The sequence below is a fragment of the Pempheris klunzingeri genome, chromosome 24 (assembly GCF_042242105.1).
Source record: "Pempheris klunzingeri isolate RE-2024b chromosome 24, fPemKlu1.hap1, whole genome shotgun sequence".
In the NCBI taxonomy this organism is placed as follows: Eukaryota; Metazoa; Chordata; class Actinopteri; order Acropomatiformes; family Pempheridae; genus Pempheris; species Pempheris klunzingeri.
In genome coordinates, this window is record NC_092035.1 from 13525293 (window position 1) to 13551815 (window position 26523).

The following is a 26523-nucleotide window of genomic DNA, read 5'->3' on the forward strand; positions in this document are numbered from 1 at the left end:
TCACCGTAATTTGCTCCACTGATAAAAAACAATATTTATCACTTGAGTTGAACTGGAGTCACGATTACGAGGTGGGAAAACTGCTCTGCTCTCAGTTGGAGATGAAATGGTGAATGTTAACTATGACAAGAAATGTGAAATACAAACTTAGAAAAAATGTAAGAATGCAACTTTTAAATGTTATACACTAGAGTAGCCTCGTGGAAGCCATATGTGTGTCTATAAATGGCGTATCATTGCCGACTTTTCAATCTGGGTGCTACTGAACTTCTAAAAGAAGGCCTCTGTTGTGAGCTGAGGCGTGGAGAGAGAGAGAGAGAGAGAGAGAGAGAGAAAGTGTTATCAGGGAGTTAAAAGACATGATGGATTTGTCTCACGGGAAGTGAAATACTAAACTGCTGGAGTGCCTCTTTGAGTTGTGCTGTTTCTGTGGTGTGAGTTCGTATTTGAACCATATTCGTATGCATGAAATGCTTCAGCAAGGCCGCTGTCAGAAAAATACATTGCGTCAAGTTTGTACTTTCATTTGTTGTATTGCTGGTTTTCCTTTAGGAATCAATCCATTCAATTTTAACCTGACTCTAAAATGAAATGGAACAAAACACTGTGCTGATTGCATATTTCATTAAGCGGAATAAAACAAAGTGATAATATTTAGAATAAGTTTGTTACTGTTGGATATTACAGCAAACTTTGCAGCTGCTTATGCGAGTGTGTGTGTATGTGTTGGTTGACACGATTACATTGTGTCGTGACAAGTGAGGATGATATCAGACAAAGTGACAACGTTTGACGGTACTGTATCCTCCTCTTACATTCTGTCATCACCCACGCTCTGTCAAAATGACACACACACACACACACACACACACACACACACTTTCCCCTTCTACTGCACAATAAGTTTGTGTGCATTTCAGGGAGAAACAGCCCCTGCTTAATTACTGCCATGCTAATTAAATCCCAGTGTGAGTGATGTATGGGGATGGGACTCTGTGACAGAATGAAAATGAAATAGTATTAAGCAGCCAAGTAGATAATCCATTTAGGAATGTCTGGGAAACGAGAGGGATTAGTTAGTGCAGCGCCATATGGCTCGCTTGTCAGATGACATCAAAGTTGTTTGAAATCTAAAATGTTTTCATTTTCAGTCTCTTTTATTTCATTTTATTTCCTTTTTTCCCCTGGAATTCTTAAGTCTCTGACAAACTCAACTAAACTGCCCCAGGCACATCAGATAGTCACACAGTCTGTCTGTTGTGCCCGGCTTAGGTATATTCAAAGTTTTGAACTGAATTTCCCTTTCAGATTTTTCATATGACAAATTTTGCCTGAGCTTTTGTGAGATGGACTTCTTCAGTGAAGAAGAAAAGATCTGAACATAATGTACACAGACTGTTACTTTTCTTCATCTGACAGTTAAACTGTTAACAACATTGGCACCACCACAGGGAGTTAATTCACTTAGATCTAGACTGTAGAGTATGACAACACATGTGGTAGGAAAGTCATGTAAATATCTCATTAATGATGATTCTTGCCTTAATTACAGTTGCACACAGTGCTCAAAAGGTGGATCATGCGAGGTTGAATCCCTATAAGCAGCGTTTGCTAGCTGTCACAGAGGAGTGATGAGCTTCTTTTGAAAGCAAAGCAAGGTCATCACCATCTGGGCAAACAGCGGAAAAACTGCAAAGAGGTACCGCAGACAAACTGGAGCTGACTAATGCTACTGTAATGGTTAGCTCACGAAGTATGACCAAGCTTTGTTGCAGTATTTGGATTAGAAATGTAGTTACTCACAACATCCCGTATTTATCAAGTATCTCAAAGTGATTTAGTCTTTTGAAGTTAAACATTTTATCAGCTTCCTTATCTGTGGAGATGACTCCTGTAGGTATTCAGTGATGACTGTCAGTTTGGCCTTATGCAGCACATGGAAAGCATTTCTTTTGGGATTGTATTTTTCTTAAATAGCTTAGTTACCTAGAGCCTTGATTATTTGCCTATACGCGTACAAAGAGGTGCTGTTTCCTGTTTTGCATTTTGTATTCACCACGGTCTAATCAACATGTAACTGTCAGAGAACTACAATATGTCATCATAACTTCTTTGCATTAGTTCATCTTTTATTTTACTCAGTTACTTTGCAGCTCCTTGGAGCAATCACCCCCTTTACTGACAATCAGTTTAAAGAGCTTCCTAAACATGTTTCGGTCTGACTATGAGGTAGGAGAGGAAGTTACAGTTTAGAAATGGCAGCCTTTCAGCTTTCTAAAGTGAAGTGTAATTAAACTTGAGTGTCTGGAGGTTGGTTGACCTGCTTTGTTAGACTTAGTTTGGTGTGTCAGCACTTCAGCGGTTTGTCATGATTCTGTTATTATGAGTCAGACTTCAGTGTGATCTCTTGCTACTGCAGGCAACTTCGCAGACCCTCACTGTTGGCCTGGCTCATCTGTTGCCGGGGAAACACATCCGCAGATAGAAGGGGAGCTCATTTCCACAGGACACAACAACCGCACAAGCACACTCACAAGCTCATTGATGCACATTGTGATACAGGCGTCTGCAGGGCCACACACACACACACACACACACACACACACCCTTTCTCTCACAGACGATATGCAAAACACATGAAGGGAACATCTTCCCTCCATCCTCAACCCAGCACTCGCCTTTTACGGTTCACTTTATCAGCCGCACTCATCTGTTCTCACTCACCCTCCCCTTTCGCTCCTTCCGTCATCTATTACTCCGACCATATTCTTTGCTTTCCTCCCCATTATGTCCTTCATTCTTCCTCTCTCTCCATCCTCTACCTCTCTCATCCCTTCTTGCCCCAGCAGGCTGCAGATGGTGCTTAATGGACGCATAACTGAGCGTAACTGCCTCGTGAATAATTCCACAGGCACAAGGTGAGCCATAGGACAGGACCATATGTGGACACACAGAAAGGTAAGCGCACACACACACAAGCTACAGTATGCAGCTAACGGATCCACATTTGATATCCACGCTTCCAAATTTGGTACAAACTTTATAAAGGTACCAAGACTTTCTACATTTCCATATGAATTACACTTTAAATATAAATGTAAATTAAGGACGAATGAAAAATACAAAATACATGTTTGCTTACACTTGTTTATTTCAGTGAACTTTGTAAAGCACTATGAGATACTGTTAATAAATTGAATTGAATTGAATTGAATTGAAGTTTGCATGAACTCCTTTGTGTGGGTAGGTCTCAATCAGCTTTGCTGTAATTTTCTCCCCATTCTTCTTTATGAAACTAGTTTCTATTGGATTGAAATCTGGATCTGCTTCAAGACTTAAACTCTGTTCATTTGAGTAACATCACCTACTGTGTAATCCCCTCTCATCAATGTCATGTCTGTCATGCCCCCAGTGCACAACTTCATGTATTCCCCTTTATGTCTGACTATCGACTCCACGTTGACAGCTGTACTAATAATATTTTCTAATTGTTCTGGGTCCTGTAGCATCACTGACACAACTTAACTTTTTGTCTGCCAAGATTTGAGCTCCACAGTGTGAAGCTCTTCTTCTCACTCTTTGATAACATTTTTGTGGATAAAACTTGCCCACAAACAGAGGAACAGACAGCCTTATATGGCCATTTTTGGGACGTCGGATAGGAAAAAAGCACTCCTCACGAACAGCTGATATTCATCAGGATGAAACAATTTTGTTTGTGCAGTTACAAGAGTTTGAGGATAGGAATATGGAAACATTCATGCATGAGGCCCAATCAAATCTTCTCTTGAGTGGCAGGCTTCTTTCAGACTGCACCAGGTTTTCCTCCAGGACATCCCTGTATCTCACTGCTTTCATTTTTATCATCTTCCCTCACTAGCCTGCAGCAGAGATGCATCTCCAGAGCATGACACTGCCACCCCCATGCTTCTGAGGAGGCCATGTTTATGATAATGTACAGTGTGAGATGAGGGAGTAGACCAAAGAGCTCAACACTGGTCTCAGCAACCGAAGAACCTTCTGCCAGCAGACTTCAGTCTCCCACATGCCTTCTGGTAAACTGTAGCCCAGATGTCAGTTTGCTTGTTTCTCCCATGCGGCTCAGACCGGTGAAGCACCCAACAGCTGCAGTACTCTGCACTGTCTCTCCAATCCGAGCCTCTGAAGCTTGGCGCCCCTTCAGAGTTGTCACAGGTATCACTGGTGTCCTCCCTCACTGTCATCTTCTTGCACACTCAGTGATTTTTTGAGGTTGACCTGCTCCAGGCACATTTACTGCTGTGTCATGCTCTCTCCATTTCTTAGGTTTGATTTAAATGTACTCCAGTGGATGCTCAGTGACTTGGAAATGTTCTGCCAGTCCATCCTCTGACATGTGTTTTTCATTTCCTTGTTCATGCAGTTGCTTGGAGTGTTCCTCTGTCTTTCTAGTGTTGTTTTTACATGCGTAAATCTTGTCTGAGAATGGTTACTGTGTAGGCTACATTTGGGTGCACACAGGCCCAGACATCAGACAACCTCTGAGGGCTTATAAATGGAACATACTGAGGTTTTCAGAAAAGTTGCTGTATATTTCAAGGTTGTCCTGGTTAGTGTAATATAATGTGTGGTGGGAATATGCGTGGACCAGCAGTTTGAGGTGGATCTAATTTATGGCCCTCTATACTATCTAACAGAGGATCATAGGGGGACGGTGAATAAAACGAAGTTGATAACATCTTACTTGAAGTGGACTCTGAGGTATAATAGGGACATCAAAACCATTACTAGCATTTATTGCTCATCGTACATCTGATACCTGCTGAATGTGTAAAACTTCAGGGTCTCTTTTCATGAAGACACTGATGAGGTGAACCCAGGAAACACCGTTTTCCCTTTATGACTTTACTTATTAAATCTATACCAATCACGAGGAAGGACAAGGAGATGAAGAGAAGCACATGAGATGAGGGATTTTTGTATGTGGAGTTTTGTGCTGATTGGTGAATATGTCAATTACAACACATCTATAATGTAATGTATTGTGTATGCACTGTTAAAATGAAAGCATTACTTCAAGGAGATACATTCATAGTGATGACCATAGGTTTAAAATCAAGTCAAACAGACTGGGGAAAAAAATGCAGAGTTCTATAAAAACATCCTCATTTTAATTTCATCACTTGCCACAAGGTAAAACGTCTTTGTATAGTCTTTGTATAGTCAGCTCATTAGACCTGCTGATGAGAAACACTAACACGACACTGAGCTATTTAAGAAGAAAAAAAAGGTGAAACCCATCATCATCATGTGCCTCTCCAAATAATAGATAATTTTAAAAATTGAAAGGTATGTCTTAAATTGAAGTTGACATTGTGTGGTAAATGTTGATAGATAAAAAAAAAAGCTACCATGGCTGTAATTCAAATATTAAGTAAAGGCAAAAAAGGAAATTGGACAAAAATGACAATCCTTAGCTGTATCAGAGCGTGAGCATGTCCTTTATCTGCGGACTTTGAGAGGCGACGAGTTGGCCAGGGCGGGAAGCTGAAGATTCCGAGCCACAAAATTCCTCCGCCGCTCTTTGGCTGGACGCAGCATAGAAGAGCTGCTATTGGTGGATGTGCCATCGAGGGGTGGGGAGTCATTAGGGGTTTTCCCTCTCACCTCGTAGGTCCACTGCATTCCTGCTACCTATAACAAGAGGAGTAAGCTGTCAATCATGCAATCCTGACAACTGCAAAAACAAAAACACTCTTATCTTGTCATTCACGATAATTTATCACCACAAAAAAGAAAATACAGATAGACAAAATAGTCAAGGAAACTGTCAGAGGATAAATCATTTAAATACCTGGACGGTTAGTCTTGCTCTGTGCTTGCTGTGTGTGGTGGGTGTGAAGGACACGGTGATGAGAGCTCCGGTAGAACCAATAGGAGGTAGCACCCCTGAAGCTGGTGTCACTGTGAACTCACGGCTGCTACCTGGCAGGAACGCTGCTGTGAACGGCTCTGGACTCCTGGAACAAACACTTCAAATTGACTGCACTGCCAAGAGCTGGTCCGATCTTGCAAAAAGCACATGATATGAGTGGATGAACAAATGATGTATAAATATTTAGGAATGCCACTTGTGTTCAAATGCTTGGCCATGAAGCTGAATCTGGTAGAACACAAAGCTGTCGAAGAAGACAATGCCTTTGAATATGGATGTTACTGGAAAAGATGCTACAAATTCTCAAACACGGATGCTTCACATAGCTTCACACCTGGCAGCACAGAAGATCTATGTAATCCAAGGTTTCAAGTCACCAATACAGTATCCGGCCAAATATGAAGTCACCCTTCAGCTGAGTTATGGCACTGAATTATCCAATTACACATTTGTGTGAAATTTTGTCCACAATCACCGAATCAATTTTTGTGACCAAACAGTGACCCTTGATCTTTGATCACAAAAGTCAAATGAGTTCATTTTCGAGTCTAAATGGATGTTTGTCCCAAATGTAATGAAATTCCTCCGTGGCACTCCTGAGATACTGCGTTCACAAGAATGGGACAGACAGAAAACCAGTAAACATAATGTCTCCATAGCCACAGCTGTTGTCGGCACAGGGGGATAAAAACAGCTGGGGTTTTCACTTCCACTTTCCAGCTCTGCATTTCCTCTTTGCATTGGTGCATTGCATTAATTCAAATACTGAACCACAATAAATACAAAGAACAACAGGATGACTGTGTTGTTATTTCCTTGTTTATGAAAAACGCATTTCAAAGCCGGTGTTGTTTATCTCGTCTTCACTGTACTTGAAAAATGTGCAAAAGGGATATTCAGCTCCTACTTTAGATCTTATGGTTCAAAAGCTATAAAAGGGCTACATCATAACTCTTCATCTAAGAGCTGTAGTGAATTTAATCTTTGGAAACCAGGATGGAATAAGAGCAAATGAAAGAAACCCAAAAATCAGAAGTGATTAAACACACACACACACCTGGTGGTACTGGTCAGACGGAAGCCCACAGCTGAAGTACTGCCCAACTGTGTGACTTCAGTGAGGATGACATCATCCACTTGAGGCTCAGTAGCGACGAGAGTGACGGGAAAGTCCCAGATCCTCCCAGACACACACTGCACAGCTAGGATCGCTGAGCACCTGGACACACACCCACACATTGTTTTTTTCAGTTGGCTACATGCATTTCTCAATAGGAAGTTCAATATTTTCAGTGTGGTCAACTGTTACTTTGATACAAAACTACCACATCTTTAACATTTCGTGACCTATTTTCTCCTTCAAACACTGTATTCACACTTTATATTGCACACATTTACATTTCAATAGCTTAAAGACTGTAGTGATACATGTTGTTCTGCTACCTGTTGTTAGTGTTTTTAGATCATTGTGTTGATCCTCAGAGTTCTTTGTTTGCTCTAGTGTGCTTTAGGATGGTGTTTTTTTGTTTTTTTTTTGGTGAGATTAATGATTGTGCCAGCTGCCAAGCTGCATGTCTGCAAAAAGAACTGTGTGAGGAGATCTGAGAAAGTGAAGTCAGTACAAATGAAGCTGCATAACACACTAAAAATGTGTAACAAATACATTTTATTGCTTCATGGAGTGAAACTACAGTTTCCAACCCTCCTGTGGCTCTCTTGTTGGGTGCTACAACAAGTGCTTTATGTTACACTGTTATGCTTTATGTAGTCTGGAGACATTTTTCACTCTAAGCAACTACTGCGGATTGGAGTATGGAGTGTGAATGGTATGAACCACTGCTGAACCTTTAACGATCTAAACGATATTGCACTTGGTATTTACAAAAATACTATTCAAAACAAGACTTGGGCCAAACCTTAGGACCATGTTAAAAAGCCACTGCTCACACTCCTGAGAGACAGATAGTGTGCAAACACATCTATTTGACTTGAAATATTATAAAAATCAAATAATCTTAAACCAAACAAATACTAACATTTGAATTTATGCTGCAAAGAATATTTGGCATTCTGTATAAAAACTCAAGGTAAAACACCTGTCTGTGTTTGTTTGCGTGTGTGTGTGTATTAATTACGTGAAATACCACTAGTAAAATACTGGTAAATTCTGCAGTGACACAGAGTTAAAATAAAAAGCCATTAATTAGAGCAGGGATATTATAGAAGTGATTATGGGCTAAGTATATGCACCTTTAGATTCAGCCAGTGAGATCACCAGCTGATTTAACTGATTACCTGAGGACTTCAACTGGAATACAGACCTGTATGCAGTTGGCCATCCCTGGCTCACAGACAGATGTCTCAGTTTTAGATTCTGCTTTCTACCAATTTGTTTTTTTCAAATCATTCTTCCTCTCTAATTTATCTTGAAAAGTGTAGTTTGGGCATTCCTGTACATCTAAAAATAAAAAACATGATTCACTCTTCAATACTCTCACTTTCGGCTTATGGTACTTGGTCTCCTCATTTCACTGCCCACGGCAGACAAATAACATGCAGATAATGGAAGAGCCTATTAGAAGCACCACACCCCCCGTCATTTCCTCATGGAGAAGTCATTAGCTCTCGGAGGTATTGATTCTACTAGGGCACGCCTCATTAATGGACTCCACAGATGAAGAGGGGAGCTGATAAATGAATGCTCTCTTCACTCAGCAGGATGTCACATGCAATGTACAGTGAGGAGGACAGTAGAATAGGTAAATTGTGACTTGAGATCATAAGGTACATTACAGAGGTAATTACAGCATTCATTTCATTTCATGAATGTTCATTTCAACAAATGCCAGTTAAAGGTACCCTGTAGAGGTTTTTGACTTCTAGCAGCACAAAAGAGCCCTTTTATGAGTGGGTTTATTTTTTGTTTGTATCGCCATGTACATGAGGAGGAGGCAAGTCAAAATATTATTCTAATGCTTTTTTCTTTTTATCACTGACCGTTGTTTGATTAGATAGGCAGGAGGAGAATCCCTGGTGTTTTAAAACATATCAAATGTGTTTTTAGGTCACACCAAAGTTAATGTATTTTCATGGGGATCTGAGCCAACATGGCGTGTATGGTTAAAGCAGATGTAATGAGCTGGCCTTCCCCTTTGCCTCTGAGAGAGAACAGCAACCTTTAGCTCCAAACATTAAGACTCAGCACATGTAGGCACTTAGTAATAAATGAATGCAGAGGCCACACCCACCTGAGAGAGAGAGAGAGAGAGAGAGAAGAAAGGAGAAGGAGAGAGGAGGAGGGAGAGGAGACTGTACTGTAGAGGGAGAAAGACAAGAGATAAATGAATGCAGTGTTTACTCACAACGCTCAATGCAAGTGTGTTATCTGTAGAGAGCAACAAACAGATTGTGTTTGTGTCTTCCTGTTGTGTGTCTGCGTGTGTGTGAGAGAGAGAGAGAGAGAGAGAGAGAGAGAAAGAGCGTGCTTGTTTTGTTTTTCTGACTTATTCTTAGCATCCTTTTGTTTTTCATCCTGCGCAGAGGTGTGCACATTTGTTTATCTTTTTCTCTCTTTTTGCTTGTGTGCATTTTAACGTTTGAGGCGTTTGTGTGCCTCTCTCAGGCTGCATAATAGTCTCACAGTGTGTGTGTGTTTGTGTGTTTAGCTCTCTCCGGTAATGAATGTTTGTGTATGTCTTCATCTCTCGATGTCTGAATGTGCAAGTGTGAGTGTTTTTGGTTTTTTGGCTTTTAATGTGATGTATGTCTATTTTTTGTCTTTTAAAGTGTGCCTTTGTGGTTTCTTTTTTTAAATGTGTGTTTGTGTGCATAATGTTTTTTCTTAAGTATGCAAGTGTTTGCTTTAACGGGTAACAGAACCAATGTTTTGTAAGGAGAACAACTCTTACTATCTGTTCCTCAGAGTGTATTTCATTGCTCTGCGTGCTCGTCCCTGTCTGTCACATTTACTTTGAACTACTTTGTTTGAGCGTGTATGTGTGTGTGTGTAATACTGTAACCTGCATGGCCTGAGGGGAGTGTAGATTAGATTAAGGCTGAGTGTTACGATGCCAGTCTCACTGTCCCTCCTTGCTGCCACGACAGTAGCAGAAAAGCAGTCCTCCACCTCTGAGTGCTCCGTTTTGCTGTCTGAACGAACCTTGCACAGGAAGTCTTCCATCGTCACCTGGGAAACTGTCCAGAGGTAAGACGTAGGAAGGACGTAGGAGGGAGGTGATAGTGCAGGTGCAAGGTACAACACAACAAGGAGAACTTGCTGAGCTGTTGTACTTGAGCAGATTTGAGCAACTATTTTTATATCAAAAATATAAAAAAAGACAAAGCCACACCCAGGTGGAGTGGTACGATGAAGAACTGCAGAAGCATGTAATTAAGCTGAATCCCCTGAACTCAAACTGTCCTATGAGCACACAGAGAACAACAACAGCAGCATTGACTGATTATCATTACTCCCAGCAGCTTAATGCATTCTGTCAAGTTTTTATCTGCAGACAACAACAGTAACTTAACTGCAGGAATTGTGTGTGGTAGCTCTCAGGCCAGGATATGGTTAAAGGTTTTACTGCTGTTGCATTAAAACAATGCAATTCAAGTCCAGCTGGTAAAAAACACCTTCAAACTAACCCCAACTGGCAGGTTAAAAAAAAAAAAAACCTAACCATTATGAATCTGGAACTTCAGCCAAGTGTCACACCTGCACTTATTTGGCCTGTTGTCTCAACTTTTCCCAACTTAAAAAAAAAGTTTTCTCCCCCCCCCCCACTTGTGATGTTCTGCTCTGATTAATTACTGCCAAGCAAACATACAACATGATCATCAATCAATCACCTGCTGAGCTGAATCAGACAGTTCCTGACACATCTCATCTCATCATCATCAATGTAGTTACTTGATGACAGTTTAAACAATCTCATCACTCATTAACTACGAGACCTTTGCTGTGTAATGCAGTGCCACTGCTCATTGTACAGTCTAATGTTAACTCACATGAGAATGATGCCAATCAGTCTAATGCAGCAAACATTTCAAATTTGGGGAAAACAGAGCACTGTTATCGGATTGGGACTCGTTACCAGTTCCTATTTGCAGACATTCTAGGTTTAGAAAGTCCATCCCTTAAAACTGTGGTCTTAATCAAATGTTTTACAAGGTCTACAGTCAATCAGTGGTACATTGCTGTCAGATGATCTTTTTGAAACTTTCTGCTTTTGGTCTGCTAGAGTAGAAAGGACTAAACAATATCAGACTGAAATCATTAAAATAACCTAGTTGTAAAAAATCTACTTGACTTGAAGAGGGAAAAACAGTAAAAATCACAAACTGGCACACACCTTCCTGTCCTTTCCGGTCCTGATTCCCCGGCACAAATCCAGTCAGCAGTATATCCACGTCCCTTTCCAGCTGGCAGCCTACTTCGCAATGGACCACGCCAAGAGGAGAATTCTCAACAGGCACTTCCATGGGAATCCCACGGAGAGGGTAAATCCAACAGATGGTTGACAATTCCTGCTCTGACCTGAAATAATGGTGGAGTGCATTTTTTTACACAGCATTAGCAACATATGAGTGCTGAATGTAAAAATATGCCAGATCCACAGCTGTGTACAGCATGTCAAAAATCAAGTGATTTTCTGTTTGCTATTCCAGAGAGGTAAGGATAATAGCTACTACAATTATTTATCACAGATTGATACCCAACATTTGATACCCACAGCCCAATTAAATCATTTTAACTATACTTAATCGAAGTGTTTTACAATTGCTTGGGCTCAATTTTCACAGCAGAGTGTGTACTTTTGGCCTCAAAATCTCTCACATCACAGAAAATGAACACACCTGTATACAATAAGGCAACACGTACAATTGTGATTATCAAATGTCAAACAATGACAAATTCTCATCAAAACAGACTCTGCAGTGGTCATTTCCTCAGTATTATACATATACTATAAACAGCAATGAGAAGACAAATGAAGATTTTATGCAGCATTTGAAATGAATGACTGTATTTCTCGAATATGAATGTCACTGCATCATCATCTACTCTGTAATGACCATAAAGTCCTTCATGTTATCTAAAATAAGGGCATCCTTGTAAACATGATGCATTAATTCGATGACCTGTATGTTGAGCAATAAGCACTAAAACTTTTTCTACTATGAGGAGTCTGAAATCTGAGGACTGAGCATGTGACTTTGCATTTTGTATGGATCGACAACATTTTGTGTTTAAAGGTGAGACTTTCACAGTTTGGCTTTGGTTTGCATTAAGAGTTTTGCACATTCCAACACTGAAAAATGAGTCACGGGCATTGTACAGTACAGTACTGTAAAAGTAATGGATTGCAGTCCTTTGCCAGCATGGGTTTCCTCCAGGTGTTCCATGGTGTGAAACAGAGTGTGCATGTTTTTGTCAGGTGCTGGGCCTTGTGATGCAAGGCCTGTCCGAGGTGTAGCCTGCCTCTTACCTAATGCACAACTGGACAGTTACTTGTGATCCTAAGTGAGTATGGAAAACGGATAGTACATTCTAGGTACATTGTACTGTTGTGTCATATTCTCGTTCAGTAATATACCATGTATGAAAAAGAACATCTTTATTGAGCTCAAACTCTGTGCTCAGCACTTTTGACACTTCCCTGTTGTGTTGACCAGAAAAAGTGATTTAACTATTTTTTTTATTTATTTATTTCTTTCTTACAGTGACAGGCTGTGCAGAAACCCGGCTGGGTGTAGGAATAACGGAAGCTAATGAGCTTTACTGAATGTCTAGAAACGTGTCTGAGACCAGGCATAGCCTCTTCTGCAGACAATAAGACACACACACACCTCACACTGGCTGCACTGGAAGTACTGCTGATGCCCGTGCTGCTGAGGGGCTTCATAGTGATGCAGAGCCAGGCCTGTTGTAGCTCCATAGAATGAGGCGCAAACACCACAGGCACATCAAAACTGGCACCTTCACTGATCTGTATGCCTGCGGCCAACATGGAGGACAGAGACAGAAAGTCATCAACATTTTTTCAGCTTTTGGCCCAGTAAGCAAATGAAAAACACAAATGTCCACTCAGAAAACCATAACCTTAGATACAGGGACATTTATTGTGGCTTATTTTACATTTTAAGACACACTGAGCTGAATATTTTACTGTTTTATTACCAACTGAAAAGATGTTTCTCATGTACAGCAATTACATGGCCCTGAGAAAATGTGGGGGCATACTTCTTATTCTATATTATAAGTTCTTATTACATGCTTGCATATTTACTCCACCTCTTTTACCATTTCGTCACAATGTGGTGAAAACTTATCGTTTCACCTTCAGTGAGGGTCAGAGGGATAGAGAAGACCTTGTCATCTGTAGTGACTTGATGGTAGGTGGACGGCCCACTCGGCTCCACATCTGAAAAACATGAAGAAATACTGAGCACACACAGTGTTAGGAACATGTCTGACAGTGTCACATGCATGTAACAAGGACAAGTGAGTGACAAAGTGCCTATTGGAGAAAGGCAAGAAGTGCCTGTGACCTGTGAGTGTGATATTCAGCACGACTGGGAGCTCAGCAGGGTTTGTGAAAGGAATGGTGATGGAGGCGCTGGAGCCAATCAGAGATGAGATGCTCAGAGGCTCCTCGCTCTCTGGATTAAGGCCACGTCCACTCAACAGCACACACCATTCCTGCAACTAAAGAGAGACAGAGACAGATTAACACATACACAAGTGGCCAGAGGGAGAGAAATGAGGTGAAAAATGAGAAAGCATGACGGGAATACAGAGGAGGGAAGACAAAGAAAAGGTGCGGTCAAGAGATGAAACGTGGAGAGCGCAGTGGGTCATATGGCCAAAAAACACAGCATATATATATCACAATAAACTCCCTAGTAGTAGATTCAGACCCAAAATACAGACCAATAATTTAGATACATTTTTTTGCATGTGGACAGAGCCAGAGTAACTGTTTCCAGCCTTTATGCTAAGCTAAGCGTCTTTGGCTCTAGTTTCATAGTTAATGAACAGGTATGAAAATGTTTTTGCAAGAATGCAAATTTCACATTCCTAAATGTGTTTTCCTAAATATAGAACTATTCCTTTAAACCAGCAACAGTGTGTGTTGTGTCTAGTACAGCTGAGAAAAGCCGATTTTAACAGTTTAATGGTCACGGTTTGTTGCTCGGTTTGTTTCTCTGAGTGCCTGGCTGCTCGTTCCAGCGTATAGGTATAATTTCTGGTATTTGACTCTGACTTGAATTGACTTGAGTGGTTTTTTGGATAGTGACAAGTAATTCCCACTGCTATTGGCACAGTTTAACAATATAACAATCACCAGTCTGTTTCCTGCAGGAGAGTAGCTCAATTTTAGGTGGCTAAAATACAGGCCGAGAGTCCTGCCTGCATCTCCAAACTGGGGGCATGCTGACAGCAATCTACTATAGGTAATAAAATGACTATGGATAAGTACCTCATATAATCCTACTCCAAAAACTCAGAACTTCCCTTTTAAAGGACTATCAATGATTAGGTTAGAGATAGCTTCATATCTGTAATGTGAGTGGTTGTTAGTGCATTATCAAGCTATGTAACTTACTGACAGTATATCAAGGTTCCTAGGTTACTTCTCAAAGAAATGTTTACATCATTGCTATTGTTTGTATCCCCCCCCCCAGTGAGAAACCTCCTGCACTTTAAATAAAACGTACAATCTGGGCCGATGGAAAGCTTTATGAGGTGATCTGATTGCTCCGGGCTTCATGTGGATGATTGGGAATGATGAGGCAGCAAATAAAATGAGAGCATCTGCTTAAACCAATTTAACAGGAAAAAGAAGTGAACTATTCTTGCACCAATGTGCCTGTGTGTGTGTGTGTGTGTGAAGGCAGCAGTGATTTATCTGATCCATTTTCTCTCTGTGTCTGTGTGTGTGTGTACACCTCAGGGCACGAGAAACTGATCTTTGCAGTGTGGTTCCCCTCTCCGATGGCTGAAGGACTAAAACGGACGCCAAGCTGGGTGGAGGAGTGGGGCTCCACAATAATCTGGAAAACACACACACACACACACACACACACACAGGGACAAGCTTTCATGGGGACAGTAAGGGAAGATAAACACACTCATGCTCAAAGAGACAAATCCTTTAAACCACACTGCTAGGCAACCCACAGCTTTCCATCCAGATATACAGCAAGTCTGTTTCTTCCAACTGACAATAGTGACACTTTGTTTTAGGATATGTGTAAACAACAACAGTGTTATCAAGTGTCGCTGTATAATGTATAGTTCTTTTAAGAGATGAAACCCAAAGCAAATACAATCAGACAGCCATTGAACTACAAAGAACATCAAAAATAATGGTAAATCAATTTCCTCAGGGGCAGGAGCGAGGTAACTTCAAATGTATGCTTTAATAAGTGGAGATCTATTTTGAAATGTTGAATAAACAGAATACTGATTTGACAAAAGTACGGATGAAGCTGTGTAGTGAGTGTGCGTACTAACAGTATTTCCTGAATCCATTTCCAGCCTGTAGTTTCTGGGGTTACTGTTGGCTACGACTAGCTCCAAAGTTTCAGCTGTTGGGTTAACCAGGGGTAAGGTCTGTCTCGTCCACCTAATACACACAGTTTTACTCAGCAAGGTGAAAAATGTACAATAAAATCATGCAAGTGGAATAGATTAAAAAGCGGGTTAGAAACAGACATCCAAATATTAAAAGTAAGGTAGTTAAAAAGTGTCTTTCTTTTAATTATTGTACAGCCTTCGATAACATATGGGGCAGTAATGGTAGCTTAGCAACTGGAGGACTGCTGGTTGAAGGCAGTACACAGAGCTGACCTTGCTCAGGGTGCCATCCTCTGAGGCAGCCATATAGTAAATGCATGTATATAGGTTGGGATTTCTGAGTTCTGATGATGTGTGTATCATAACAACAGAATGAAAAGACGTTGTTTCCTCTAGTGGGATTTATAAAGTGTGCCTTCTTCTTTTTAAGAATGGCCAGGATTATGAACGTTATCATCCTTATCAAACCCATCCTGCTGCCAAAGCAGAGAGGAAAAGTACAGATAGTTAAAAACGGCTTGAAGTAAAATAAATATATGACTGATAAGGAACCAAATGTTGCAGTTATAATTTACTGAGTTAATTAGCAGTGGACACAGTTAATATGAGGCAATAATCTCCATTCATTAGTCTGTTAATGTAGTGAACTCTCTCTGTTTATTAGAAGTCTGCTTGGACTGCTTATTTAAAAACCTTTTCCACTCAGACATAATTATCAAAGTAGACAAAGTGATTCTGGTCTTATGTAAATTCAGTGTTTTAGTCCCTGTAAGGTTCCTGTACCAGAAAGTCTGAGTTAAAACCAAAGAGCTGTTTTATGACATATTATTGGACCAATTGAATCTTGTCAATTCATATCAATAAATGAATGAAATAACATTGATACTCTTTCTTTTTTGCAAGGCTAGACTCAGTTTTCAGTCTGACAAATAGTCAATCATCTACATAACTTCAGTGTACATGTTTTCATCTTATACTCGAGCCTCTTATCATTATAGAGGAAAAAAAATAGCTAAGGAACAATAAGTGCAGTTCTTTAAAAAGAAGTCACAAGAAGTTGAGTGCTTTTGTCCTGCTTTTTGGCAGTGAAAGCATCTGCCTGAGGCTTGATAAACATTTAAAGGATTTGTCTGTGGTAGGCGTACTAGCTACAGGTACAGTGGCTCTGACTCCAGGAGTGGAGGATGAGGAGGCTAAGGCTGTAGCAGCAGCGGCTCTGGCTCCAGGAGCCTGCCATATTATATGTGTTTTGGTTCGTGAACTGTCTGTTTCGCTCTCTAACAGCCTACGTTCTACATCTCATGGTATCAACGGCCGCTGGCTCATGATGTCCCAGACACCAGTAGCCTATTTATGTTTCAGAGAAGATTCATCACTGTGAGTAAACCCAAAGTGTAACTTCATCGAAACATATACATATATTTATCTACATATCTTTGTTGGCAGTGATTTGTCTTTTCTGAAGGGTGTCTCAGATGGAAAAAAAAACTGTATCCGTCTCATAAATGCTGGCTAGAGGATGTAATGGTACACAGAACACTCCAACAGCTAAAGCTATTTTTGTTTCATGTTTGACTGTTAGGTGTGTGTGTCTGGGATGGCTGCAGGCTGACGTTTATTTAGGTTATTTTGTTAATATGAACATTTTATAGAAACCATTTGAAAAATAAAATGTAATACAATATACTTTTGATCCAATACAATGTAAGCAGGCAATAAGTCTGCAATGAGATAGTGTGTGTGCACCTACTTGCCCAGCTGACAGCAGGTCTGTGGTAGCATGGTGACTGGAGGTGGAAGGGCATAAAGCTCCAGTCGATACCAGAACTCCCCTACCAGCTCTGACTGGAACAACACACTGGCAGAAAACACACACCAAACCTATGCAAATAATGTACTGTACAAAATAGACAAATACATTGCTGGTTATATGCCATTACCAAGCTGACGCTGAGGTCTACAGTATATTATAGTCTCACAAATCAACAGTCATGGTCACAAATGAGTCTCAGATATATCAGATATTTAGATCAGTTACACAAAGCATTTAAAGAACAGGGATCTTCACTGTGTGATAAATGATACTGCTTTTTCTCTTTAAATGAGGTCAGCTACAGTCTTACCTGCCTGTGCTCTTCCCTACTCTGCTCGGGGAGAACGTAGCTTTGTAGGTGAGAGTCTCCTGTGGGGGAACTGAAATCCAGCTGGCCCCACTCAGGTCGTCTCCTTCCAGATACACGTCCAGCATCAGAAGCTCTCTTTGTGGGTTACTGACTGGGATCTCTATGGCAACTGAGCTCTGGGTGCAAAACATTTCAAAAGTGACACTTATTTTTGCTTTTCCTTGTGATGTCTTTTGATCTAAGTGCAGAGTTAAGTTTTCCTGTGACAGTGGCCAGCAGCAGAGACATTACTTTAGGGCCTGAGTGTTAAAAATGTAATAATAACGATAATCCTGGGCTGAATGATACTGTTTTCTTAAGTATAGATCAAACCACACTATTCATATTTATATTAAATAATTATTACGGCAGACAATAACATTTATGCAACTAGGATACAACTACCGTGTTGTACAACAATTTACGTGTCTATTTCTAACCTTTGATGCCTATTTGGATCCTTTCTAGATGAAAAAATATCATCACAAACGTCATTTAGTATGCATGAGCTTTGTCCAAACAAATCAAGCAATTTTTTAAACAACAGAAATGTAAGCTGTAGAATTAGAGGCCTAGAATTTGCAACCATAGTTTAGGTGTCAAATCATGTTTGTCCTGATTTACTCAAGGAATACACTATGGTTTTGTGCCGTTAAACTGGGGGGGAGAAAGAGAGGAAACCAAAGTTAAAGATGCATGAAGTCACTTCTCTTCTCACTGAGGAGGGGAGCAGCAACGCAACAACTTTCTGTTTTCCTCCGTGGCTCCCTCCTTACACCCTATATATAATAATCTAGTTCTAGGAAACAGACTAAAAGTTTTTTCCTTTTATTTATTTATTCACATTCTTATTTAATTGTATCCTTCTTTTCTCCAATGTATTTATAGACTTTGTGTATTTTGGATTTTGATATAATTTAGCCATACAGTACAGAAGACATAACCACTTTGCACCAGTTGTATGCTTTATGTTATGATTTGTTCAATAAAAAATAAAACTTTTAACCAAATGTCTCCTATAATTGTTTCCCTTAAGTCACTGATCTTATTGTTAAGTCGATACCATTTGGGCTCTGTAGTCTTAAATACTAGTAAATGCTGAACTGAATGTTTGCAGCACTAAAAGGTAATTTGCGACAGGATTAGTTAATATCCACTGAAGTATGCAACTGAGTTTGCAGAACGTACCTGAGCAGAACACTGTACATCTATGACCTTGATGGGCGCTGCTGGCTCACAAATTATCTCGAGAGAGAAATACACCTTGTAGCGTCCAAATGCATTTCCTGAATACCAGTCACACACAAGGATAAACACGGTATAACTGCAAACACACATGTACACACACACGTGAAGTGTTTTTGAAGATCTCTGAGCTCTAAGTGCTTCATGTGCAGTTTATGGAACAACTTTAAGCTTACCTGTGTGCTTGTCTACCTCTTCTATGTCATCAGTTTCTAGAAATGAGACACAGCCTGCAAGAGAAGTTGTACATGACATGTTCAGTTCATTTTTTCTGATTGTTTTTTGTGTAATGTCTAATTTAGGTTTGTAATTATTTTAGCTTTATTTAGTTGACACAATTAATGAATCCATCATAATGATCACTTTGTAGACTTGTACACACATGCACACACAGGTACTTTATATTTCCTTCTTAACATCCAATTCCACTGAACCACCTATGCAATACACAAATATCGAGTGTAGTATAGCAGGACACAAAGAGTGCGTTGTGTGTTTAAGCAAATGTAATAAAAGCAGTGAGCAAATGGAGCTGACATTTGAGCACAGCTTCACATCACGTATTAAGTCTACAAAACCCCACACGCAGCTGGGGGGGGGGTCACCTGTCTGTTTTCCTCGTTTCCATGGTGACACAGCCAGGGTGTAGAGAGCGCTGTGACCAGGTTTTATCTCCAGGGAGGGGGTGCCACTTATAACAGATAGGTCTGTCATCACCTACGTGTAGGTGCGTGCACACAAACACACAGAGAACCATAAATTCAGACAAAAAAGGAAGTAAAAGCTGTAGAAGACACACATACACACACATACACACAGTTAATAAACACTCACTCACTTGCACAGAGTTCAAAATGCAACAATCAGAGCCGCACAGACAGACAGTGAGAAAGGTCAGAAGAAAATTTAATATATTCCACTCCATTTTGTGTTCCACAAATTCAGTTTTTCATTATATATTAATTATGATAAAAGCCTAACACATTCATGGTTATTATATATACCCTTTTATTGGTTTTCATGATTTAGGTACCAAAGGAAAAACAAAAATAGAGTAGTGATACAAACTGCCATTCAGTCGCTCCACTACTGTGGTACTGACTGAAATATCTCTGGCATTAAAGATCCCAAGAGGATGAACCCTGCACACTTTGGCGATCCCCATGGTTGTAGACTCTTCATATATCAGACTTGCTAACCTTGTTAGCAAGTGACAATATATGTGGCAGTTATCTGCATGTGTGCTTGTACCTTGAGAGAGAGTTTTTTCTGGCTGTAGTTGGGGACATCCAGCTGCGTGTGTGTGGTTTGACCTACAGAGCAGTGTAATACCACATGGTCCAAAGGCAGGGGGTGCTCTCCCACTCCTCTGAGGGTGAACACATGCTCAGTGCCGTCGCAGCCATTATGTAAGGACAGCTTGCCCTGTGGGGGTAGGGATAAAGTCCAGGAAGTCACACACAAACTGGTTTTCAGAGTGCACACTGACAGCGAAACAGTAGCTGACACATGAATGTGGATGACTACAGAGCCCAGCACATGTAACTATACAAGTGTCTGTGTAGTGTGTCAGACAGGCAGAGAGCACAGGAATAAACACTGTGATGGTCTGCAGCAGGCTATGTTCCACCCCTCCCACCCATTTTCTACAGTCAAGCATTGGTGGTTCAGTGGTAGAATTCTCGCCTGCCACGCGGGAGGCCCGGGTTCGATTCCCGGCCAATGCAAGATCCTTTTTTCAACTATCTCACTAAACACTACACACATAAATGCAAATGGTACATCCACTTTGAATGGGGGATATAACAAAACTTCATCATCAAAGAAAAAAATATAATTATCTTTCTCTCTAACCTTTCCCTACAACATCCAGCCTGTCACCATAGTGTGGGAATACTGTCATGTGTGTCTGAGGAAGCACGTATGGTATCCTTCTCTAGATCTAAGGGTCATGTATCCTCACTTGCGTCTGCTTTCACTCACCACTACATCGACTCTGTTGGACTTGAACAAGCTACAGGGGTGTGACACACTCTCTCTCTTTCTCTCTAACATGCACTCAAGCCGACTTCCTCACTCATTTGTGATCTCTGCCAAAAAAATCATTTTCAGCTCCAAGTTCTCTGATAATTAAGGTAATAAATAACTGAAGAAAATAAATCATTATTTGAGCTGTTCAACATTCTCCATATGTGAAAGAAGTAATCAAGTATTCATTCAACACTGTAAGGGATGAAAAACCATTATAAATTCCAAGACATTTATATCAAATTACTATTTCTCAAGAATAGAAAGCTCAGCTGTGGGAAAAAATGTCTGTTGTGCTTCTTAGAAAAGCACTGGAAGATGATGCTGGCCACAGTGAAGGCTTAAATTCCCAGATATCATCTTAACAGCCACACAGACCAGACAGCGTGCTGCTGTTTGAGGCACAGAGATAAGGGTTTGTACTTGAGCTGACTGTTCCCTGAGAGGATGGAAATGAGGAGGATAATGAGAAGAAAGGCCAAATATAATATACAATGGATGAGCGTTGGTGGCAGGGGATTTTCAAAGAGGCCTTTCTGCTTAGTGTGTATTCAGGATAAGTCACATCAGAAACACTAACTCAATGCCACAAACTGAAAAGATTTCAGGTTCTATCAGAAAGTGTATAAAACGCAATGAGGTTACCAAGTAACTTCAGTATTTTTAAAACCGAGCCCTATCTTTTTTTTTTTTTTTTTTTTACATATTTTGGGTTTGAAATGATGAGTACATACAAAGTTTTGGAATTGGCCCAGTAGATCACCTCAACGTGCTGCAATGCCTGCCAATGTAATCCTTTGGGAAAAGACCAAAGTATGTCCACTTAAAGATTGTTATTCAAAGTGTCTGACAACATTATGAAAAAGATCCCTACAGAGACAGACCTGTAAGATCTTCTGAACATGGGAGCTGCTGATCTACTGCTGCCATGATCAGTTCTTTGTTTGTGTTACTGTGTTATTTTTGTGTTGTAAAGGTTTAGTTCAGATCCAGCACACTATGTGTGTAACACACAATAACACAAAACTAACTAATTGAGGAATCAGTAGAACCGACAACTCTGGTGTTCTGAGAGGGAGAGTTACTCGCCACTTCACGGCCGCCTGCTGAGGCCATCTTCTAGACCAATTCCTGAAAATATGTACAACTAGGGCCTAGTTTTAAAAATACCGAAGTTACCCTTTAAAAGGCAAGAATCTGCCATAGGAAGACAGAAAACAATGAAACTACAGCAAATTACGGTATTACCATGACAATACACTGTGCAGAGGGGTGAAAGGTGAGGGGGTAGCACGCCTTTGTCCCTGCTGGCACATCCAAAACCTTCGGGCCGGAGAATCCCTCACCACACAGCTCAGCTTGCATTTTCCAGTCCTGATGGGTCTCATTGTGCTGTGAGAGACACAGAGGCCTGATAATTGGACTCAAATCCACCATAATTCCACATTTTAGCAACATATTAAACAATAATTTCGCAAATAAAGGAATCTACTTTTTAACCTAAAACTGTTAATATGTTATGTTTAAGTCAAGTAATGTAACTAGTCATAGATTTCGGCCATGCTTTCTGGTTGCTGTATTTTTAGAATTACAACTCTCTTCTAAGAAATCAGTTTCCCATTATGGAAGTAATATCTAAAATCATTCATAATTAATCACATGCTTTTAGGTTAGCCTTTAATAGGCAGCACACACACGCAGACTGATTAATACATTTTCTCTTGCCACTCACCAGTGGGATTTCTTGCGTGACTGAACAGTAAGCAGGCGAACTGAAATCCATGTGGATGGTTTCTCCCTATGATCACAAATGAGATCTTTTTGGTAACATTTCCTATAAAAATCACAGACCAACAAGTAATCCAGCATTTATTTGAGATTAGATACCATCCATTATCAGTTGATATATACCTGTGAAGTAACCAGTGCCTCTAGCACATAGACCCTAATGTCGCACCAGGATCTAAGGACCACCTGACATGTAAATTGCCCCACGGAGTCTGACCTGAACCTTAATGGGATGTCCACACAGCCGCAATCTATTGAACAGAGATAAAAGGAGATTCATGGAGGGGCGGAGGTGGACCATCAAAGGAGAAGTGCTGCCAGTTATGTTTTCACTCATGTTCATTTTATTCACTTATATCAGGACAGGATCCCTTGGGATAAAGGTCTTTAAGTCAAGGTTACAATAGTTCAGCTATTGTGAGGATGTAGTTTGTAGGGCAAATTGGTGGTTGATAGAATACAAATCCTTCAGCTGCTACAACTTCACAAATTACTACAGTGTTGGGTGTCACAAGTAGTAATTATGGATGAGCCTTGCTGTCAGTTTGTCCCAGTGGCCACACATATAAGAGAGTAATCCAACTGTAAACAAAGTCCATTTGTTCCATTCATTACTTCTACTCACACACTGTCCACAAAACAATAGATTATCTCGGTTTTTGAGTCCTTATGTAATAAAACAGCTTTTAAAATCCTTCCTTGGTCAATTTGCCTGATCTTCATGGTTCTTAAGTTCTCATGGAAACAAACAGAAATGCGCAAAATCGTTTCCTTTGGTTCATCTGGTACTAAACTATTCATTGAAAAATGTCTGTATGACATTGAATTAGAAGTTGGTTCAGCTAAATGGATTAAATTAACTTGTCCCCCTGCTACTAAAAAATACATACAGCATGTGTGACTTATCTACACTGTAATTCAAATATGTATGTGTGTGTACGTACCTGCAGGATTCTCCCATGGTATGCTGGTGTCTTCCCTTAGAGGTATTGTAACAGTACCGGGTAAAGTAAAGTATTGCGGCAAAGAAACTTCCACACTGTATTCCACTCCTTTACTGTCGTGAACGGCTCTCAACAGTTGGACCTAAAAGGAGACAAGTCAGGAGTCAGCGAGTAAATTAAGGACAACAGGGCAAAGATCTCGCAACACTGCCTATCTGCCTGCCAAACACAGCTTCCTACTACATAAGCAGTCTGTTTTCCAGAGTGCATAAATGTGTCTACCTGTTGTTTGAGGAACTTGCGTACAGCTGTTTTTGCCCTCACACTGCTGCTATGTAAAGTGTGTGTCAGCATCCGCCTCCTGTGCTCATCGGCACTCATGCTGTGCTGACCCCAGATGGCCAGAGCTTGCTCCCAGGCCATATTGACCAGTGGCAAACGCACCACCTCCTCACACACCTGCCCCAATTTGCAGTGTAGGTTTAGTACGGATACAGACGTAGCTGGCTCTGTTGGTAGAGAAAGACATCAGTGTTTATAGCATTTGATTTGCTATTCACTATAAAAACAGTTAAAATACAGCGCACTCTTGGAATGGATGTGCTCTCCGTCTTAACATGATAAGAATATAAGAGTAAACTATAAGGAAAAACATACACAAAATACAGTATGTAACACAAGATTTTCATTTTTTGGCTTTGAAATAGGATTTTGTAAAAGATTTGCATTCCAATGTTAAATGACTAAATGATGATGCATGATTCATATATTAATGTTGGTGTCTTGTAGTGGTGAGTGATGCTCATACTTCATTACTAGAAAAACAGCAGCAGTGAATAACATTTACTTCAGTCTGACTACGATGGCCAAAAATGCTTTATTTGGGTGACAGGTTTCCTACCAGAGTCGTTGGGGATGGAGACCATGTTAGAGCTGGGTCTGGCAGAGAGAGGGGAAGGAAGGGGCAATTCTGCTGTGGCCTTTAGCATATAGACCATATCTCCCACCTTTAGGGACACACACAGACCCACAAGGTAAATAAATGAGAGCAGCTTGTTAAACCCATTGGTTGCATTTAAAGACTCCATATAACCAAACATGAATACTTGTGTTAAATAAGCTATTTGGTCTTTGCCCATCATTAAACTGTGACTTGTCTACTATCCTGCACGCTATCTAAACTTATGCAATTTTCTCTCACACTTTGGTGGAAAACTACTCTAACATTAGTTTAAACTTAAATTATTTGATAAGGGGCTAGCAACATGGACCTAAAATAATATCATGATGTTGTAACTAACTACAGAACTATAGTATTACACTATACAGTACGTGTTAAAAAGGAAAAAAATGTTCATCTGATCATTGGTTAGTTTGGTTAGATTTACACAGCACGGCCCTGTACTCGGTCTGTGTGATACCTGGTGAAGTCACAGGAGGCAAAGCTATGGCTCTGTGCTCACACTTCAAAATATCTCCCTGATCAAAGCCATTGATACAAATGTACTGTTGTCAGCAGGTCAGCAGAGTCCAGCTGATCAATACCAAACTTAAACATGATACAGACCACATTGGGTAAAACTGACGTCAGCCTTTGCTTGTGCTGTGAGTACTGCCTCACACGTCCCATCCTATAGTGACTGGTCGAGCTGACTGCCTCCACTGTTCAGCTGGACTCAGCGAACTCACTTTTCATGACGTTGCAAAGTGCTGCCCTGATTACGGTAATTACTCTGAAGCAATAACACAACAAAGGACCAATTCCCTCCTATTCTCTGCCTGGGATACAAGATAAGGGCTGCAGTACTATATACTTATTAAAGTCAAACTTTTACCATCCCTTTGCCCTTAGCTTTAAATAAATAATACCTAACCGTGAAAGTAACCAGTGTCTTTGAGATAACATATGCGGGCAAGCGTTTTGTTTGCTGCTGTCAGACGTGTAATATAGGCCTCTGCTCTTTTTCTCTGCAGGTTAATGTTATCAAGCCACGTCTACACTATCAAAGTCATGTGTTGCTGCTTTATGATGCTGCTATTACAGAATTGTTAATATGATGACAAATTTTTACCACATTAGGATTTATACCAGTACTACTGTGATGATATGATATTGTACAACCCTGATTCTGACATGGAAACACTGTCATGGAAACGGTATACTAGATGTTTAGCAGTGAAACACCCGCCTGATGGTGTGAGTGAGTGTGCAGGTGTTGCATTTAAATCAATTCCATCTATTCATACACGCATCCGATTCAGGACACAAAATGGCACTGTGTTAGGAATAAGACTTTTTGTGTCTGCGTGTATAAAATTGGCACCAGGTATTTTGGTATTGCCTCAAAGCATTTCCCATCTAATACTCTGCTGTGACAGAACCAGGGTTCTGTCCTGTAGACAGAGCATCAAACTGCACTTATATGCACCCAATTAGCATGTACTGTATGCCTGCACACGCAAACTTTAGGGAAAGGATTTAATTTAATAAATTCTAATTTCATTTAGTGAGCACTGTAGATTTTCTTTGCAGTCAGGAATTATAAACTTCTCTTCCATTAGTGTTCATCACTGTCTGCAATTTGAAAAATACAGTCTGTCATGTTTCAAAAAAGATTATTTGAAAAGAAAAAATCTATTTCAGGGAATTGACAGACAACCCAGACACACACTGACCTGCGGGCAAACTAGCAGCACTGAGCAATACTTGGTGCCTGGGCAGAAGGGTAGGTAGTGGATGTTCAAAGTGTCTGCTTGGCCTGGCTTCAGACAAACACTCCTCACTGCACTCAGGAACTCACTGCCCTCCCCATCTGGGTACACACACACACACACACACGCGCGCACACACATGCGCGC

The 26523-nt window shown here is 40.5% G+C and overlaps 1 protein-coding gene and 1 non-coding gene across 2 annotated transcripts in view; one reads left to right on the forward strand and one right to left on the reverse strand.

The window, feature by feature from the left end:
* Positions 1-5352: 5352 nt before the first annotated feature.
* The window catches only part of LOC139223679 (cilia- and flagella-associated protein 47-like), a 47168-nt gene continuing 25997 nt past the window's right edge, over positions 5353-26523 (reverse strand). Inside the window, exons 45-67 of the mRNA XM_070855653.1 lie at positions 26341-26477; positions 24566-24671; positions 23947-24173; positions 23665-23806; positions 22844-22971; positions 22665-22730; positions 22181-22324; positions 20156-20329; positions 19510-19621; positions 19081-19134; positions 18848-18945; positions 17621-17796; positions 17248-17355; positions 15435-15546; positions 14867-14971; positions 13466-13622; positions 13255-13338; positions 12764-12911; positions 11266-11450; positions 9934-10108; positions 6972-7133; positions 5834-5999; positions 5353-5673 (exon numbers count right to left, since the gene is read on the reverse strand). Of these exons, the coding sequence (XP_070711754.1) occupies positions 5482-5673; positions 5834-5999; positions 6972-7133; positions 9934-10108; positions 11266-11450; positions 12764-12911; positions 13255-13338; positions 13466-13622; positions 14867-14971; positions 15435-15546; positions 17248-17355; positions 17621-17796; positions 18848-18945; positions 19081-19134; positions 19510-19621; positions 20156-20329; positions 22181-22324; positions 22665-22730; positions 22844-22971; positions 23665-23806; positions 23947-24173; positions 24566-24671; positions 26341-26477 (3158 nt within the window). The 3' untranslated portion in view covers positions 5353-5481. The remainder of the gene's footprint in view (positions 5674-5833; positions 6000-6971; positions 7134-9933; positions 10109-11265; positions 11451-12763; positions 12912-13254; positions 13339-13465; positions 13623-14866; positions 14972-15434; positions 15547-17247; positions 17356-17620; positions 17797-18847; positions 18946-19080; positions 19135-19509; positions 19622-20155; positions 20330-22180; positions 22325-22664; positions 22731-22843; positions 22972-23664; positions 23807-23946; positions 24174-24565; positions 24672-26340; positions 26478-26523) is intronic.
* Positions 20561-20631, forward strand: trnag-gcc (transfer RNA glycine (anticodon GCC)). The gene has a single exon. It is a non-coding gene; the product is annotated as a tRNA-Gly (tRNA).